Source organism: Equus asinus, chromosome 17 (genome assembly GCF_041296235.1).
Source record: "Equus asinus isolate D_3611 breed Donkey chromosome 17, EquAss-T2T_v2, whole genome shotgun sequence".
In the NCBI taxonomy this organism is placed as follows: domain Eukaryota; kingdom Metazoa; phylum Chordata; class Mammalia; order Perissodactyla; family Equidae; genus Equus; species Equus asinus.
Genome location: NC_091806.1, coordinates 49,352,077 through 49,369,379, shown reverse-complemented (window position 1 = coordinate 49,369,379; position 17,303 = coordinate 49,352,077). Strand labels below are relative to the sequence as shown.

Genomic DNA, 17,303 nt, shown 5'->3' with positions numbered 1-17,303 from the left:
CCCGCAGACCTTTCTGAGATGGAACAGTTGTCTAAATGCTATTAAACTGAATTTTCTACCTTTAGGAGTTTTTCTTAAATGTGAAAGACATCCTTCGAGCTCCTGTTGATATAACCGGTCAGTTTGAGAAGTGGGAAGATGAGGAAGCAGAACTGAATAAGAGGTAAGATGGAGCCTTTCCTCTGGGGTTTGCAGGTGTGCCCATATTCTGTGCTGTTCGTGTGTCACACCCACCCATGAGGAGGCTGGTGGCACTGTCACACGTGTTTGTGCAAAACCACACTGAGAAGGTTCTGCACCTGCTAGTGGAAAACGCCCCAGCTGTTGGACTGCACAGAGACGTTCTGCCCTGTGTTAAGCTCTGACGCTCCTGTTCCTTCCTCTTGCTCAGCTTTTATGACAGGAAGACGGCGGTTCACGAAGCCCTCTGTGATAACGTCGACACGCGTACCGTCCTGGAAGAAATGCGGGCTCTGGTGGGCCAGTGCAACCTCTACATGGCGTCCCGGAAGGCGTTGAGGAGGAGACCCAACCGAGCTCTGCTGGAGAGCATCGCTCTGTACCTCACCCACATGCTGAAGGTGAGCCAGGCCCTGATCTGCGCGCCCCGTGGCCCTCGCTGTGCTGTGTGCACATAGGCAGTGTGCCCTGTGATGATACGAACAGGGCTGCCGGGTGCACGGTGCTCAACAGGCTAGGGAAGCTGGGAGGGAAGCTGAGGCACACTTCTGCACCCCCCAGCCCTGCTGTACCCTGCCTAGAGCTCAGACGCCTGCCGTTGTCCTGGCTCTGGGCCATTTCGCCTCTTTGCCTCAGTAGTTTCCCCTCCCGTCTTGAGGTTTGAAAGCAGAACAAGAGGCCTTAATGCGAACTGACCTTGTACAGCCTTGCTCAGGGTGCACACCTCCATGCCGACAGGTCCTGGGGTCTTTGCATGTGAGCAGGACCTGCCCACCTCACCCTTCTGGTCCCCTGTCCACCAACGGCCTTGGGCTGAGAGGGGGCCAAGAGGGCAGCTGGAGCTGGGACTCGTCCTGGAGCAGGTGGGGCGCCCTTGGGCCTGGGTTTCCGGGGCTCTCAGAGCTGCTCTTTCCCACCCAGTGTGGTGGTCCATGCTGCCGCCTTGGCCCTCCCGTGCGCAGCAGCGTGTTTCGTGGGGCACTTGCCGGGTGTCATCTCTCAGGACCTCTTTGTTTCTTTTCCTAGATCTTTGGGGCCATAGAAGAGAACAGCATCCTGGGTTTCCCAGTTGGAGGACCTGGAGGCAGCCTAAACGTGAGTAGAGTGCACCTGGGCCCAGAGAGTGCCCTGCTGGGTCGCCCGGCCCCCGGGAAGCTGCGCGCACTGCGAGCAGCACCCTCTGCCTCCCACGCCTGCTCCCGCCCCACTCCTTGTTCCCCTCCTGGGGTAACCCTCTGGACATATGGAGACCGGCATGAGGTCCTACCCACACTGGACCTTCCAGACAGAACCCCTGGTCGCATCTGCTCCTGGCTGGCGGAACTGAGCACAGTCAGCTGGCCCTCCCGTGTGTGCAGGCTCAGCCAGGGCCGTAACAGCCTTCCTCGTGACCGCTGCTCGTGGAGCAGTTTTGCTGCTGTGCTGTCTGTCTGAGCTCCATTCCGGAAGGCCAGGCTGCATGGGACCATCCTGGGCCCTTCGTTAAGCCGCAGTCATGTGGTGTCACAGAGTCCCATTCTCTCGTTGCCCTGCACACATGCACTGTGCTCCGGTGCCGCACTGAGCCATCTCTTGGGGCACGTAGGAGAACTCATCAGCCACTGTTGGCGACTCCCTTGGAGTTGGCATACGGGCAGGCCCACACGGTTTCTGCTGCGTGACGCCTGTCACAGATGACGGGCACACCTTCAGTTCATCTCAGACGTGCTTCCATCCTCCTCCCCTGCTCAGGATTGCACTATGATTATTTCATTAGAATGCATATGTAAATATTTAAATGCAGCAACTGTTATTTAACTAAAAACAGGAGTCAAGTACAAAGCAAAGAGGCAAAACCTTTTTAGAATCCTGTTTCCCGATGATGGGCGGTGTGGAGAGTCCTCTCTTGCAGGCGGAGTTTATAGATGTCTCCCCAGGAACTGACTTGCAAAGAGAAAGCAGTTCTGTGTTGCAGGAAGTCCTGCCAGAGCTCCACGCCCGCATCCCCGGTGGCTTTTGTTATCCTCAGACTTAGTTGTTGCTGTGGTATTTTCTACACTTTGCCATATATGAACCTTCTTGGGTGCTTTTTAAGAAAGGAAACCCACACAGCTGCTTTGTTCTCTTGTGCAAGTGATACTGGATATTTATTTTCTTAAAAAAAACAAAACCACCTCCTAGGTTAAAGACAGTCTGCCTTTGAACTTCAAAAAAAAAAAAAAGCCTTGACTGTTACATGCCACTGTGGGTGTGTGGGGCCTTCAGACTTCCCCCAGGGACCTCACTGGGCGCTTTGAAGTCAGCTCATTGGAATCAGCGGCCACAGGGAAATGCAGTAGGTAAGCCTGCGGGCCGAAGGACGCGACCCGCCTCCGTGCCATTTGAAGGTCGTGGGTTAACTTCCAAACCCAAATTGTTTTAGGAGCAGGGGAAGCAGCTTCCAGGTCTTGAACCACCTCAGTGCTGAATGGCCCACAGCGTGCACTGGTGTGGTCAGCTGGCCCGCTGGGCATGTTGGCTGAGGCCTGCAGCAGAGGAAAGCTGCCACCGTCCTGCCCTGTGCTGAGGCCCCTGCTGTCTGGGTGTGCGGTGGACATAAAGACCTAAAAGTCCCGGAATTCCAGTCCCCCCCGCCCGTAAGGCCGTCGCCTCAGCCCCAGTGAAATATTGGGCATAAAGAGGTTTAGGTCACACTAGGGCTCGTCAGCCTAGCTGGCTTTGCATCTAATTATTGTTTCTTTGGTTATTGAGCTGCCGAATGACTTCATTAAGAGGCAGAGAGAAGCCTTGCTCAAAAGCCTACTAGAAAAGTATGATAGATGTAACAAAAAAGATTTTTCGTAAAGTCACTATTTCTGCCGTTTGGATTCTGCCCTCTTCAGTGTTCCTTTCCCAGCGGGCTTTGCATTCCGGGGCCTCCTAGTGCTACCGCAGGTCATTCCTGCAGAGTAGACATGGATGTGCGGGTGCACGGTAGACAGTCCGTGGGGAGGACTCATCTCAAACAGGCATGTGTGTGGCCACAGGTCGGCCCAGCTCCGTGGTGCTGGCCTCTGTGCAGATGGGGCCCCGGCCTGGGAGGACCGGCTTCAGACCTCTCAGGAAATAGTCCCTCCTGGGACCACCCATGAGTAGCCATAAAGACGGGTGTTTTGTCAGTTACATGTCTGACCTGTGACAGCACGGCAGCGGCGGTTAAACAGAGCAGCTCACGGGACTCAGCCCATGTCGCCTGTGCTGGGCCTGTGAGTCCCTGGGACCCCATCACTGCAGGGCGCCCACTAGCAGCACGTCCCATGGTGGTCCCTGCCCTGCAGCCTGCGTACTGACCTCTGCTCAGTTACAGAGACGGGTGACTGAGCTCTCAGTGAGCGGAACCATTCTGTCCACAGCTCGAGTCCACGGTCATGCCGTACCTTCAGGTGCTATCGGAGTTCAGAGAAGGAGTGCGCAAGATCGCCCGGGAGAGGAAAGGTAAGGCCGGTCGGCAGAGGGCACGGGAATGCCTCTGCCTCGCACGGCGCTGTGGCCCAGGGTGTCTCACACCTGGCATTTTGGACAGTTGGGATCTGTTCCTCTCTGTTGTGGGGCCGTCCCGCGTGTTATAGGATGTTTAGCAGCATCCCCAGCCTTCACTCACTAGATCTGGGTAGCACCACACCCTCCAAGTCGTGACAGCCACAGGTGTCTCTAGACATCGCCAGGTGTCCCCTGCAGGCAAGACAGCTGGATGGGGCCCGAGGATACATGTGAGAGGCCAGCTCTGCAGGGTGCCTTGTTCCTGCCTCTCAGAGGTGAGCCGCGGTGATGGGAGAGCCTTCTGCTGGGGGACCAGAGCTCCCACGGTGTCACTGTGCTCGGGAGCGCAGTGGGCTGAGTGCCTTGACCTTGGGCCTCCACCCAGTCCTGGCCCGCTGTCTCTGCTCAGCCGGCCCTTCATCCAGCGGCATTCCTGAGGGGGCTGCACATCCAGCGTGTTCTTGGAGACTTGGAAGATGCTGGATCAGAAGCTTCCCTCTTTTAGGCCAGGTTTGAACGGTTGTTGAACAGCAGCGAGCAGCATCAGGCAGGCCGTCCGCTCCTTACTCTGCGTGGTCTGAGCTGGTGGACGACAGCTACGGCTGCTGACGTCTGTGGAACTTAGAGCTTGCCGGGGCCGCTCCCGGCGCTTTCCTCACATTGCCTCGTTTTATCCTCATGATTTTACAGAAATGGAAAGCAAAGCCCTGAGAAGTTAGAGGCCTTGTCCGGGGTCACACTGGGGTCAGTGGCAGACCCCCTGCAGTCTGACCTGGAGCCACCGGTCACTGGCTATGCCATGCTCTGTCCCCAGGCCTCTCTGTGCTGAGAAGTCGCACCCAGAGTGCACCTGGCTGCCACCCCTGCAGAGAGGCTCATGGCTGGCCAGCCTGCTGGTGGGGCTGCGACCAGGTGGGGCACCCCAGGGGTGGAGCTGGCAGAGGGCCCAGCGGGGCACTCAGGGAGCTTCTGGAGGGAGCTGCGCCTTGAAGAGGAATGAGCAGGGCTGGGCCAGGTGAAGGGGTGGGAGCGGGTCTTGGCCTGTTCCAGAGATAGCAGAGCAAGAGGCAAGCAGGCAGGAACGCCTTGGATCGTCATCTCGCCCCCCCTCCCCCACCCCAAGCAAGGCTGTGAGGAGCCCCCTGGTATGAGGTGTGGCCGAGGCCACAGGCCAGGCTGGGAGGCCTCGTGTCCCCGCCGAGAGGAGCTGGACCTGGGGGTGCAGTTAGGGAGAGCTAGGCGTTTCAGCCTGGGCAGTGGCGTTTGGACGGCATGCACACGCCCAGCCCAATCTGTTTAACACCTGACCCCCCGCTACTTTAAAGCACTTGAAGCGAGCTGAACACAGCCTGGATGGACCCTTCAGGACCTGGACCGAGTTCTCCCACAATTTTGACAGTGCCGACTTCTCGCTCGTGGGGTCTCAAGCTTGGGGATGTCCATTCTCGGGGGCAGCCTGGGCACTTCTGCCTGCCCGTCCTTCAGGGCGGGCGCTGGATAAACGGCAGCCAGCAGAGGCCCTGCGAGGCGGTGCTGAGCAGGCCAGGGGCCTTGCCTGGGCCCTGAGAGTAGTGCCAGTCAGCTGCCTGGGGAGCAGTTTGGTTTTGCTTTTCGTTTGCTTGTTTTTTCTTTTTGCCTTGATTTTTTGTTGCTCAGGCAAATGGACAAAGAGACACAGGGGCCCAGGTCAGGAGGGTGGTGACGGTACCCACCCTGTGCAAGCTCTGCCCGCATGCGACACTGTCCACCCCGGGGCTCTGGTGGACAGGGAGGTCATTTGACCTGAGCCTCAGGCTGGGGGCTCTTCAGACGGGGGAGATCGTCTGGGCTGAAGGCGACCCATCACACCGTCTCGGCCGTGTCTCCCACCCGCCCCAGCAGCAGCGGCAGGGACTGACTTCTCCTTAGTTATTCCCTGTCACCCCCGCCTGGCTGTCGTGCGGCCTTGGGCTGTCCAGGGAGACAGGAAGACCGCATGAAAAGCTCAGGGGGGCCCTTGGTTCATTGATTCAGCCGAGTTTGCCGGGTGCTGTTCCTCTGCCCCACCCAGACCAGGGGCTGGACAGGCCGATGAGTAAGAGAGAGTTGCCCCTTCCATGCCCACCGTCCCGTCGCCAGAGAGCTCGGGCCTGGCCAGGAGGGACATGGGATGTAGGTGTTTGACCAGGAGAGGCTTGGGAAGTTGGGAAGGAGTTAGAAGGGCAGGGATGTGCACGTGGTCAGAACGGGGGGCGGGGGCAGGGCTGGGGCTGCTCTGCAGCCAGAGGGTAGCCATTTCCCTGTCACTGTTCATTTTTTTCATTTCTGTAAAATACACGTAGTATAAAACCGACCATCTTAACCATTTTAATGAGCAACTCAGTGGCGTTAAGCACATTCACATTGTTGTGCAGCCATCACCACCATCTGTGTCCAGAACTTTCCATCTTCCCAAACTGAAACTCCGTCCCCATTAAACACTCACTCCCCCTCCTCCAGCCCCTGGCACTCACCACCCTACTTTCTGACGACTCTGGGGACCTCCTGTAGGTTGAATCACGCAGGATTGGTCCTTCTGTGACGGGCTCACGTCACTCAGCATGATGCCTTCAACGTTCACCCATGTGGTCTCACGTGTCAGAATTCCTTCCTTTTTAAGGCTGAATAATGTTCCATTGTGTGAATAGGCCATGTTTGCATATCCTTTCACACATGGATGGACTCCTGTATCTTTTGGTAAGCTCCTAATGTCTCCCTGGTCACTGCTTGCTCTCAGGTTTCCGCTCCTGTCTCCCAGCTCCACGAACAGAAGCCAGCCCTGATGGCTGTGCTCCCCTCCCCACACCCACACGCCGCCCTGGGCCCTGTGAGTCCTCTGCCAGGAAGGGAAGGGCGCCCACTGCCCGAGTGTGTGAAGGAGGTATCTCCCCGTGCTGCCCGTTCACCCAAAATGCTTCTGAGCTGTTGCTCATTAGCAGATGGCCATATGGAGACCCTCTCCTTCTAGAACCTGATGGAGTCAGAGCCTCTTAGAGTTGACAGGCCTGTGAGGTCCTCACAGCTGGCATGCTTTGCCTGGGTGCCCCGGGGGAAGTCATCCTCTCTGTGGGACCATGTCCAGGGAAGCCTGCTTTCCTTTGCTGGGCGCCATGGTGGTTTCGAAGCTGCTTCCTTCTCTGGAAGCAGCTCTGCTGGCCATACCTCTGTGGTTCTGCCCCCGGGAGCAGTTCCACCACGTCTGCCCTTCTGCTCTCCCAAGTCAAAGGTCCCCACCTCTCCCAGCTCCGATTCTCCATGTGACAGCCTCGGCTCTGGCCCAGGGCCTCACATGAGGCCTCCATCCCATCCTGGACTCCGCAGCCACAGCTTGAGGTCTGGATTTACACCACAGAGGGGGACGCTGAAAGCCTTAGCTCTGCTCCTGTCAGCATCGCGATAAAGCCAGTCCTATGTCATGCCCAGGGTGGGGAAGGCGAGGTGGAGGAGGGTACCTGCTGTGGGGAGGGCCGGGTGGAGGAGGATGCCCACTGTGGGGAGGGCCTTGTGGAGGAGGGTGCCCGCTGTGGTCAGTCTCTCCTCCTTTCTCCCTGGCCCCTGGCAGCCACCGATCTGCTTTCTGTCTTTATGGATTTACCTGTTCTGGACATGTTGTAGACATGGAATCATACGTATGTGGCCTTTGTGTCCAGCTTCTTTCACTGAGCAGAATGCTCTCAAGGTTCATCCACACTGTAGCCTGTGTCAGTGCTTCATCCTTTTTTCGGGCAGAATAATATTCCACTGTGTGGATAGACCACATTTTGCTTATGCATTCTTACGTTGATGGCCACTTAGGGTGTTTCTACCTTTTGGCTGTTGTGAATACTGCTGCTGTGAACATGTATGTACCAGTGTCTGGTTGAATCCCGGTTTTCCAGTTCTTTGGAGCATGTACCCTAGGAGTGGAATTGTGGGGTCATATAGTACTTACATGTTTAACTTTTGAAGAACTGCCAAACACTTTTTCACAGTGGCTGAAACATTTTATATTTCCGGTTCTGGTTTCTCCTCATCCTCACCAACACCTGTTATTTTCTGGGGGTTTTATTCTTATTATTGCCATCTTAGGAGGTGTGAAGTGGGATCTCATTGTGACTTTGACTTCCATTTCCCTAATGATTAGTGACGTTGAGCATCTTTTCACATGCTTCTTGGCCTCTGTACATCTTCTCTGGAGAAATGTCTGTTTATGCCCTTTGACCATTCTTAGTTGGGTCATTTGTCTTGTTGTTAAGTTGTAGGAGTTCTTTGTTTATTCTGGACACTAGACCCTGGTCAGATAGATGACTTGGAAGAGGGTAGAGGAGAAAGCCAGCCCCTAAAGTCATCAAAAGGTTTGAAAAGAAAGCCTGGAGGAAATTTTGAGCTATGTGGAGGTGCCGGTCATTCTCCTGAACTGTGCAGAGCCCAGACCCAGAGGACAGCATGGGCATGAGGGGACGTTGGGGAGGGTGTGTCTCCTTCCCCCAGGGGGAAGCCTGGGGGGTGCCCGCCCTGGTGGTTGTGCCACCCGTCGGGTACACTCAGGAGTTGGTGATGGTGACAGTGGGACCTGGCTCGCTTTCCTTCCAGTGATGGTTAGCCTGCCAGCCATGGGGCACTTACCTCAGCTCATGCCCCGGGGTCGGCCCTCCTCGGGGTGCTGGGGAGGCTCATCTCAGCCAGTGACCCCCAAGGGGCACAAGAGGGAACGGACCAAACGTACAGGGCATCGTGCCATCAGCCCTGCTGGCAAGGCTGAAACACGGCTTTCTTTGAACAGTGTCAGGAAGTGGGTCACTGCCCAGGAGTAGCTGCGCTTGTGAGCCAGGGCGCTAGGAAGTCCCCTGAGATGTGCGAATCCCTATTCGTTCCTCATTCATTCATTCATCATTCATTCATTCATTCATTCAACAGTGAGTGGACTTGTGGGGCACCTGGCAAGTGGCAGGAGCAGTCTGGGTCCTGGGGACACAGCGGAGACAGGACAGACAAGTGAATGACGACATGGGCTGTGGTCAGTGCAGCAGGGGGGACAAAGCAGGGCGGGGGAGCAGCGAGGCTGCGCGGGGTCTGCGTAGGTGTGAGCAGGGGTGAGGGCAGCAGGCGTTCAGTTTCTGGGGACAAGTGTTCTCTGCAGGAGGCACGGCCAGCACATCAAAACCCCCTGGGACCGGGCCTCGTGGTGCAGGTGGGTACTGGAGCGAGGGGTGCGAGTGTGCTGGCCTTGCAAGTGGTGAGTTCACAGCGGAGCGAGGCTGAGTCCCAGCGTCCGGGGTGCTTGGGAGTGACAAGTGGTCCGTCCCCTAATTCACAGTGAGCTTTGTTCCGTGGTTGGATGCTGTCAAGCCTTTTTGAGATCGATGACCATCACACATGGCCTGTCACGCTGGACTCCTCCTACACTGGTCTCCCACGTGGATGCTGGGCACCGGCTGGGGAGAGGGGGACTTGGCAGGTAGGGCAACCAGGCTGAGCAGCCTTCGGGGGCTGTGTGTTGAAGAACCAGTGTGAGACCTGGCTTCGAAAGACAGGGCACTGCAGAATATCCTGTCTGGTGTCACCAGACCCATCGGGGATGGCATCGGGTCCTGTTTCACAGAGGCAAACGTCAGCCTCCGTGGCAGGCAGCTCACCCAGGTACCACCCTCGCGCCCGGTCCTTACCCTGAAGCTGAATTTCCTTCACCCTGAGGTCAGGTTCTCCCCACACTAGAGCTGTGGAGGAGCAGTTCTGGAGCCTGGAAGAACACGTCTGATGGGGGCTGAGCCCCGACGTGCTCTCCGTTCCTGAATGCAGAGGAGACTGTCCTCACGCCACATCCCCGGGCTGTGAGCCCCGGGATCCAGCAGCCATGGGTGCTCTGTGATGGCTGTGCTGGAATGTTCCAGGCTCCCCACGAGCTCTTGACCATCACTGGCTGTAACCAGGAGCTGTCAGATCTGCCGCCATCCCCGGGGCTGGGAAGGGAGTGAGTCGGTGCTCATTCATTTTGCCTCTGGGACCAACAGAGAAACGGACACTGGGGTTAAGAATGTCTGAACCTGAAGGGACCGTCCAGTTTAGGCCTGAAGGCTGCACCAGCCATCTCGTCGTCCATACCCACTCTGTTTGCTTCACGTGTGTCATCTTTCTTGGAAGAGTCACTTCAAAGGCAGCCAGGCACTGCACTTCCTCCCAGGCTCCCGGGCCTTCTGCTCCTTCCAGCTCCGAGGTGGCCACCTCCCTCGGGAGTAGGGCAGGGCTGGGCTGGGAGCACTGTGTCCACAGTGGAGCCAGTGCCGAGGCAGAGTGTCACTGAGGTGGGGCATGGTTCCCTATCCCCCAGGCCTCTGGCCCTTCCACCTCTTCAGCGGGGCCAAGGTCTCAGTGCGAGACGCTGGCAGCAGTGGGGGTCACCCAAACCTCCAGACCCACATCTGCCCCAGAGAGCCACACCCTTCCCTCTAGCCGAGTTCTGGCTCTCACCTGTGGGTGCTCGGAGCTGGGGGTCCTGGGCTGGCTGCTTAGCCCTGAGGACGAATGGAGGAGGCAGGCCACTGCGACACCCAGTGACAGCATGCAGAGTACAGGGAGCCCTTCCAGGACTTCTGGGGACCTCAGGACACAGGCCCAGAGCAGGTGTGGCCTCAGGTCCCTGGGAGCTGGACTGAGGAATTCGGCTGCTCTCAGCAGCATCGAGCTGGGGCTGCGAGGGCTGTGTGTTCCGGACACCTTCCTGAGTGACGAAGTGCTCCGGCTGGTTTCTGAGCCTCGTTTCTGTGCAGTAGAAACGTAGTTTCCCTGGACCTGCCGCCCACCTGGCTTTGGGGGGCCTGACTCCCCTGCTCAGGTTCCCTCCTGGGACCAGTCCGTGTGCATCCTCAGGCAGCAGCTGCCTCTGAACAGGCACGCTGTGCTGTCCTCGGGTGGCCTCCTGGCCCCTGATGGACTCACAATGGCAGTGCCTGGAGCATCTGAGCTCCTCCTGCCTCCACAGTGAGTGGAGCTCAGGAGGCTGCATGTCCTGTGGGTCCCAGCGGTCCCCGGGCGTCTCATCGGACTGAGCCCCTGTCTTTGTCCACAGTCGCGGAGGTCCTGCAGCTCAGCGACGCCCTGCGGGATGACATCCTGCCCGAGCTCGGGGTGCGGTTTGAAGATCATGAAGGTGGGTCGGGTCCTCCTCGGCCATGTCTGGGTCCCCTTGTAAGGGGCTCTGGATGTGACGGGCGGAGAAGGGGGAGGACGCCGGGTTGGGCGTGATTTTTGAGAGGGCCACAGGAAAAGCTGGGGACAGGGTGTATGATCAAGAATCCCAGAGGGGTACCTGTGGTTCCCAGTGGCAGGGGGCCTTGTGGTTCACCTTCTTAGGCATCGTTGCAACACCTTCTGTGTGTGAGGGGCATTTGGGTGACCACTCCTGCGGCCTGACTGCCCATCACCTGTTTTTCTGCTGGGTGCTGGCCACCTCTTATGATATGTCCTTTAGGAGACAGCCTACGTCATACCGATGGTTGGCGAGTTTCACAGCTTGTCTTTCAAACTTTGTCGGGGTTTTGGCTGCACAGAAAATTACTAGATTTTAAATACTCAGATGACGTTGTCTTACTTGATGACTTCTGGGTTTTCTGTCATGAGTGGCAAGGCCTTCCCACGTCACGATTTATGTTTGACCTGTGTGAGCAGTCAGGAAGGGGCTGCCTGCTTCTCTCCAGGGCCCGGGGGCAGCGACAGGGGAGCGTGTGGCGGTCCTGGGCCTGGGGGCAGCTCAGGTGGGGCAGGGCCAGGTCAGCAGGGAGGATGGACCCCAGGCCTCGGCTGCATCTCACAGACTGTTGTTTCTCAGGACTGCCGACGGTGGTCAAGTTGGTGGACAGAGACACCTTATTGAAAGAGAGAGAAGAAAAGAAAAGGGTGAGTAAGATTAAAACGACCCGAGCATGTTGTTGACGGGAAATGTGAAAACCCCTGGGGTCCACCCACTTCACCTTGTAGGAGGTAGTGTTTATGCTTTTAGTACAATCCCAGTATTTATAATGGTCAGAAGGAAAAATTAACTAGATAGGAAACTACCTGGCAATATGGTAACAGAAAATTTATCTTCGAATGAAGGACCTCCTTTTAAAAAATTATTTTCATACTTTAAGGGAAAATCAGTCACTTCAGTAAACCGTGAAGCTGACGTGGTTGGTCACACCTTGCTCTCAGCGGAAGTAGTGTTGTCTTTGTGGAATGTGTCCCAGTCACGCCTCTGTCGGCACCCGTCCTTCCCAGTGTCTCAGACATCGCTACATGCCCCATGGCTAGCGGCTGAGCCGAGGGCTCGGGCCCACAGAGAATTGGGGTAGTCCCTGCTCTCAAGGACCTCGGTGTCCCAAAGAGAGAGAGAAAAACAGGAACAGAAACACACAGTTCATGTCAGAATTGCTGGGCACAGCTCGTGAGGCACCCGTGGGGGGGCAGGTGGTAAGGACAGAGGCCCCTGAACTCACGGCCCACGTGGGCAGCATTGGGCGTGGGCCATAGGGCTTTGCCGCCTCCAGGGGTCAGGGGCCCTGAGAGGCCTTAAAGAGGAGACCCCCGTGGAGGGCAAGTCTGGGAGACCAGGGAGCCGGGTACAGGGGATAGCTGACGGAGATGTGAGCGTGGCCACCAAGAGGAGCTGTTCCTGAGGCAAGATGGTTCACCAGCTTGGAACGCCCACGGAAGTTCTGGACAGAGTTAGGCTGGTGAACTGCTTGTAGGTTTGTCATAGTTGGAAAGTTCCAAGGAGCTGGGACTTGTCCACCACGGGCCGCCAGTTTGGCCTCCCCATCGAGGCCCTTCTCAGCCCCCCATTTCTGTTACATCTGGTCACCCCAGCTTTATGTTGGGCTCGCCCCTCTCCTTGGGCACCACAGCCTGTGGCCCACCGTGGCTGGCTGTGCCTCCTGCTCCCCCAAGCCTGGCTAAGAAACAAACACCACTGCTTCCTGCTCTCTCCCCCAGATAGCTCTGCCTCCTGGACGTGCTCGCTCAGGGGCCTAAAGCCACGGCAGTAGAGGCTCTGTTCAGGGCGGCAGGTGAGCAGCCCCGCCCACCGTGTCCCTCGCCCTGCTGGGCCTTTCACTCGCCTCGGGCCTTCGAGGGAGGAACTCGGCCACTGCAGCAGCAGCTTGTGCCTTCCTTCTAGTTGCTCGTGTTTCTTGACCAAGGAACCTCATCCCAACCAGATCTGCCAGGAGGAAGCACCCCCGGGACTGCAGGAGGTGGGGAGGGGCTCCTGGGTGGGCACAGGGCCCTCGGTGCCCAAGGCCCTGGTGTTCCAGACCATCCTGGCCCCACCCCTCGTAGACAGTGTCTCCCTCCCCCGGAAGAGTCTCACCAGCAGATGAACACATCTTGTCTTTAAAGGAGAAGGCAGAAATTCTTAGTGCTCTACTTTCTGCCCCCCGAGCTCAGAGCCGTGTCTTCCTCCTTCCTGCCCACTCAGCCTCTCCTGGCGCCACCATCCCCACTGCTCCTGGCGCCACTCTTGTCGAGCTCTCCGGTGACTGGGCACATCCCAGGGTGGCCCCACCTGTCTCCCTTGGCCCCTCATGAGCCTTTGACCCTGCTCTCTGGGACTCCCTCTGCATTCTCCACCCCACTGGCCACACCCCCGCCTCACTGGCCCTCCTCGTCCCTGGCCCTTCTCAGGTGGTCTCACCCAGTCCCACAGCTTCTCTGCCATCCACCTGGCTGTGACCCCCAAATTTCCCCTGGCCTCAAACTTGCCCGTAACCAGATCCCTGTGCCCAGCCACCTCCCTGAGAGCTCCGCTTCCCAGGAAGCGCATGAGACCCGTCCCAGAGGGAACTCCTGATTTTCAGCTCCCAGACCCGGTCGTCCTTCCTGTCAGTGGTGGCACGTTGTTCACACTGTGGCTCAAGCCCAACCTCCAGAGGCAGCCTTGGTCCTCCCCCTCTCACGGGCCCCCAGGCTGAAGGCTCCTCCTCCCCACCCCTGCTCTCTGTGCCAGTCGCCCTCACCCCTGTGCCCTCGCCCCTGCCCAGTGCTGCGTGCCAGGTGGGAAGTGAGCCCCCGGCCACCACCCCATCTCCCACAGCCCCTCTGCACTGCCCTTCACCGTGGAATTAACTCAGGCCCTGTACCTGGCCCCCAAGGCCCCCATGCCCTGGCACCCACTGACCTCTGCCTCCTGCTCTCATCCTCCCCAGGCACCCATGACCTGGTCTGGGTCGGGCCTCACAACACTGTCCCCGGTCACTTCCTCTGGCCAGGCTCGTCACTATGCTCATTTCTTTGTATTAGCTGTTTCCTGGATCTTCGAGTGTGTGCTGTCTGCTCACTGCTGTCCTGGGTCCAGAGCAGGTCTTGGCACCCAGAGGGCCCCCTGAGCATCTCCAGAGGGAATGTACGAGGGTCCCTAATGGATAAGGACTCGCCCGGTGCGCTTCCTGAGCCCCCGCCCCCCTGTACACGGGCCGTGTCACTCTGTGGAGTTGGCCGAGTCAGAGTCCAGCTCACAGGGCAAGGCCATGGCGGGCCAGTACGGGGCTTGTTTAGTTTCACCTCCCACCCGGAGAGGGGCCTCAGGCTGACCTTGCTCATGGGGCCGTTTGCTGTTCCCTTAGGCTGAAGAAGAGAAGAGGAAGAAGAAAGAGGAGGCAGCCAGGAAGAAACAGGAACAAGAAGTAAAGCATGTTTGTTTGAGGCAGGGCTGGTCTTTTCTGGGTGGAAGTGCACACGTGGACCCCATGCCCTGCTCTCTGTGCCTCCTGGGCCCAGCCAGGCACCCTCTCAGCCACCGTCTACCAGCAGTGCCCTCCCAGGCCCACTCTACATGTCCCCACGTGGTGCCTGCAGGGAAGCCAGGGGTCCCTGGGCAAGGGGAGCCCTGGCCTCAGGCAGCTGCCCTCTGGCCAGATGCAGGCCCCAGGCGGCTTTCCGACTCAGTGCTGTGAGCCTGCAGACGGCCTCCACAGTCCCTAGAGACACAGCATCGGTGGCTGTGGAACCATCCCTCCTTTAACATCCCTTGGCCCCGGTCTCTGCCCTCCCGTCCTCTGGAGCTCTCTGGATTGGGGGGCTGGGTGGGGAGGCGATGCGTGTGCTCAGCAGTGGTGACCATGTCTCTGTGTTCCAGGCGGCGAAGCTGGCCAAGATGAAGATTCCGCCCAGAGAGATGTTCTTATCAGAAAGTGACAAATACTCCAAGTTTGACGAAAACGTAAGAATTCCTTTTCTTCCCTGCAGAACTTTGTTAGACCAGTAAATTGGGGTGACAAGAATTTCCAGCCTTGGGCAAGCAGAGTTTCTGTTTGGGATGCAATCAGAAGGGAGGCAGGATCATCTGGCGCCTGTCGTGGGTCCAGTGCCTGCACCCAGGTGCCCAAGGCCGCCTCCCTCCATTGCTGCGGTCAAGTGGCCTCTGGCACCGGGTATCGTGGCCAGGCTGAGCTGAGAATGACAGAAAATGGAATTTGCAGGGTCTCTCCCTCACAAGCTGGCCAGGAGTGCCCTGGTGTAGACATGTCCATGTCCTCTGCCCCCGGGGTGTTCATTACAGCCGTTTGTGGCCGCTTTGCCTCTGCACCCAGAGGCCTTCTTTTCTGCTTCTTGTGTGTATTTGCTACATCCTTTTGAGCCGGTCGTATCACAACTCAGCCACACAGACCATGATGGGAAGAGTGCCCTTCACCTCCCAGGCGGGAGGGTGCCCCCAGATGGGTGGCTTCTCCGTGGCTGGGACAGACACTGCCGAATCAGTGCACTGGACCCAGAGCATCGGGGTGAGTAGATGCCCAGGCAAGTGGCCATGCCCTGGTCAGTGGGCTGAGCACTGAGCCCGAGGGCCCGAGAGGGGAGTCACGTGCCCCTCGGTGACCGTCTGTGCTCTCACTGTTTCAGGGTCTGCCCACACACGACACAGAAGGCAAAGAACTGAGCAAAGGGCAAGCCAAGAAGCTGAAGAAGCTCTTCGAAGCTCAGGAGAAGCTCCACAAGGAGTATCTGCAAATGGTTCAAAACGGAAGCTTCAAATGAAAGGGCAGGGGGCTGCGTTCCACACTGCGCCAGTGGACTGGCGGCCTCCTCTGCCGCAGCAGTGACGGCGCCCCGGCTCCGGTCATGTTTACAGTGGCCCTCGGGTCCTAAATTAAGAATTCTGTTCCTCGAGGTCCGTGCCGTCCTCTGAGACGTCAGTAATAAAGTCTTCCCAACAGCGAGGCCAGGCGCTCTCTCTGCCGTCTCCCCGCACATTCAGCGTTGGCAGGGGCCGCCTGGCGGGCTGCTTGCTCAGCAGTTCACGACTTGGGTACTCGGGTCAGCTGAGCCGCTCCAGCCAGCCGAGAAATTTCTCCCCCATGCAGATCGCTATCGGCTAATCTCTGGTGTGTGGGCGCATTCGGAGGTATTTGAGTAGGAAAAAGACAGGCTCAACCTGGCAGAACCCACTGGCGCCCCACACAAAGGCTGCTCAGCTGGCCCCTCTGCTTCTGATGAATAAACACCCTGCAGAGGCTCCCCAGCAGGTCAGCAGTCGGACACCAGCAAAGGGTCGGCTCCGCTGGGCGGGCTGGGCAGCCGCCCCGCACCACTGCTCATGCTCACAGCTGTGAGCCCAGGATCTGCGCGGCGGCCGGTTGAGATAACAGGGAGGTCTCGGCACATCGGGGCAGCCATTTGTCACCGGGTCCCCACGTGGGGAGCGTGTCCTCCCCACTCTGCTCACCCATGTTTACTCACTGGGCTAAGAATCCCCACCTGACCTCTAACACGCTTGACCATCCTTGACTGAGGAGAGCAAAAGCAGAGCCAGTCCCCAACGCACCTGCAAGAGCTCGGCGCCGGGTCTGATCCATCAGGACAAGTGACAGTCATCGGCGCCGGGGCAGTCAGGTTGGGAAACACTGCCCGGTCCTCATACATCAGTGATGGCAGTGCAAAGTGGCACAGCCCCCGTGGGGGGAGTTGGGCAGTGTTCTATGGTTGTGATAGACGCACTCATCCTTGCCCCTGCGGTCCCACTCGCGGGAAACAGGTATGAAAGGACGTGCCAGTGCTGCCACAGCAGCCCCGTTTCCCGAAGCTGACTGGCGCCGCCCGACTGTGTGCCAGCCGGGAACTTGGTGCGACTCGGGAGCACCCCCAGTCACACGTGGAGGACGATGGCTGTGAGACTATGAGGACAGGCTCTGGGTACGGGTCTGTCTGACATGTGAACCTTTAAATGTTTTGCATACAAAAAAATTAAACCAATAAGGAAAAAAGGCCCCAAAACAAAGTGAAACAAACTTGTTCCAGTCAGCTATCGCTCCACACAAATCGCGGCACGACTTAGCGGCCGCGGACGACAATGGGCATCTTCTTAGTGACTCTGGTGGCTCTGGGTGACTAGGCTCATGTGGGCGGTGCTCAGTCAGCGTCACAGTCAGACGGGGAAGGTTGGCGCCCGCGCCGGGGCCCAGGCCGGGAGATTCACAGCTGAGGCTGCTCGGGTGTGGGCTCTCCAGCTCGGCAGCTTCAGCCTGGCAGCCCGTGGCTCCGAAGGTTTGTGTCCCAGGAGAGACGGAAGCTGTGTGCCCTTCGGCGATCTCCCCTCAGAAGTCGCAGTGCGATCCACGGTCCTTGAGTGGAGGCCGTCTCAGAGGCCCACCAACACTCGA

At 58.2% G+C, this 17,303-nt stretch overlaps 1 protein-coding gene across 6 annotated transcripts in view; it reads left to right on the top strand.

Moving 5' to 3' along the window:
• CARS1 (cysteinyl-tRNA synthetase 1) overlaps positions 1–15,864 on the top strand; it is a 46,581-nt gene extending 30,717 nt beyond the window's left edge. For 5 of the 6 annotated variants that reach the window (XM_044749998.2, XM_044750002.2, XM_044750003.2 and 2 more), the window contains 9 exons: positions 66–163; positions 392–581; positions 1,207–1,275; positions 3,552–3,633; positions 10,742–10,822; positions 11,501–11,568; positions 14,271–14,330; positions 14,783–14,866; positions 15,547–15,864. In XM_044749998.2, the coding sequence (XP_044605933.1) occupies positions 66–163; positions 392–581; positions 1,207–1,275; positions 3,552–3,633; positions 10,742–10,822; positions 11,501–11,568; positions 14,271–14,330; positions 14,783–14,866; positions 15,547–15,681 (867 nt within the window). In that variant the 3' untranslated portion in view covers positions 15,682–15,864. Of the gene's footprint in view, positions 1–65; positions 164–391; positions 582–1,206; positions 1,276–3,551; positions 3,634–10,741; positions 10,823–11,500; positions 11,569–12,642; positions 12,717–14,270; positions 14,331–14,782; positions 14,867–15,546 lie in introns of all 6 variants that reach the window. The other variant, XR_011495236.1, reaches the window with a different exon arrangement.
• Positions 15,865–17,303: the final 1,439 nt, after the last annotated feature.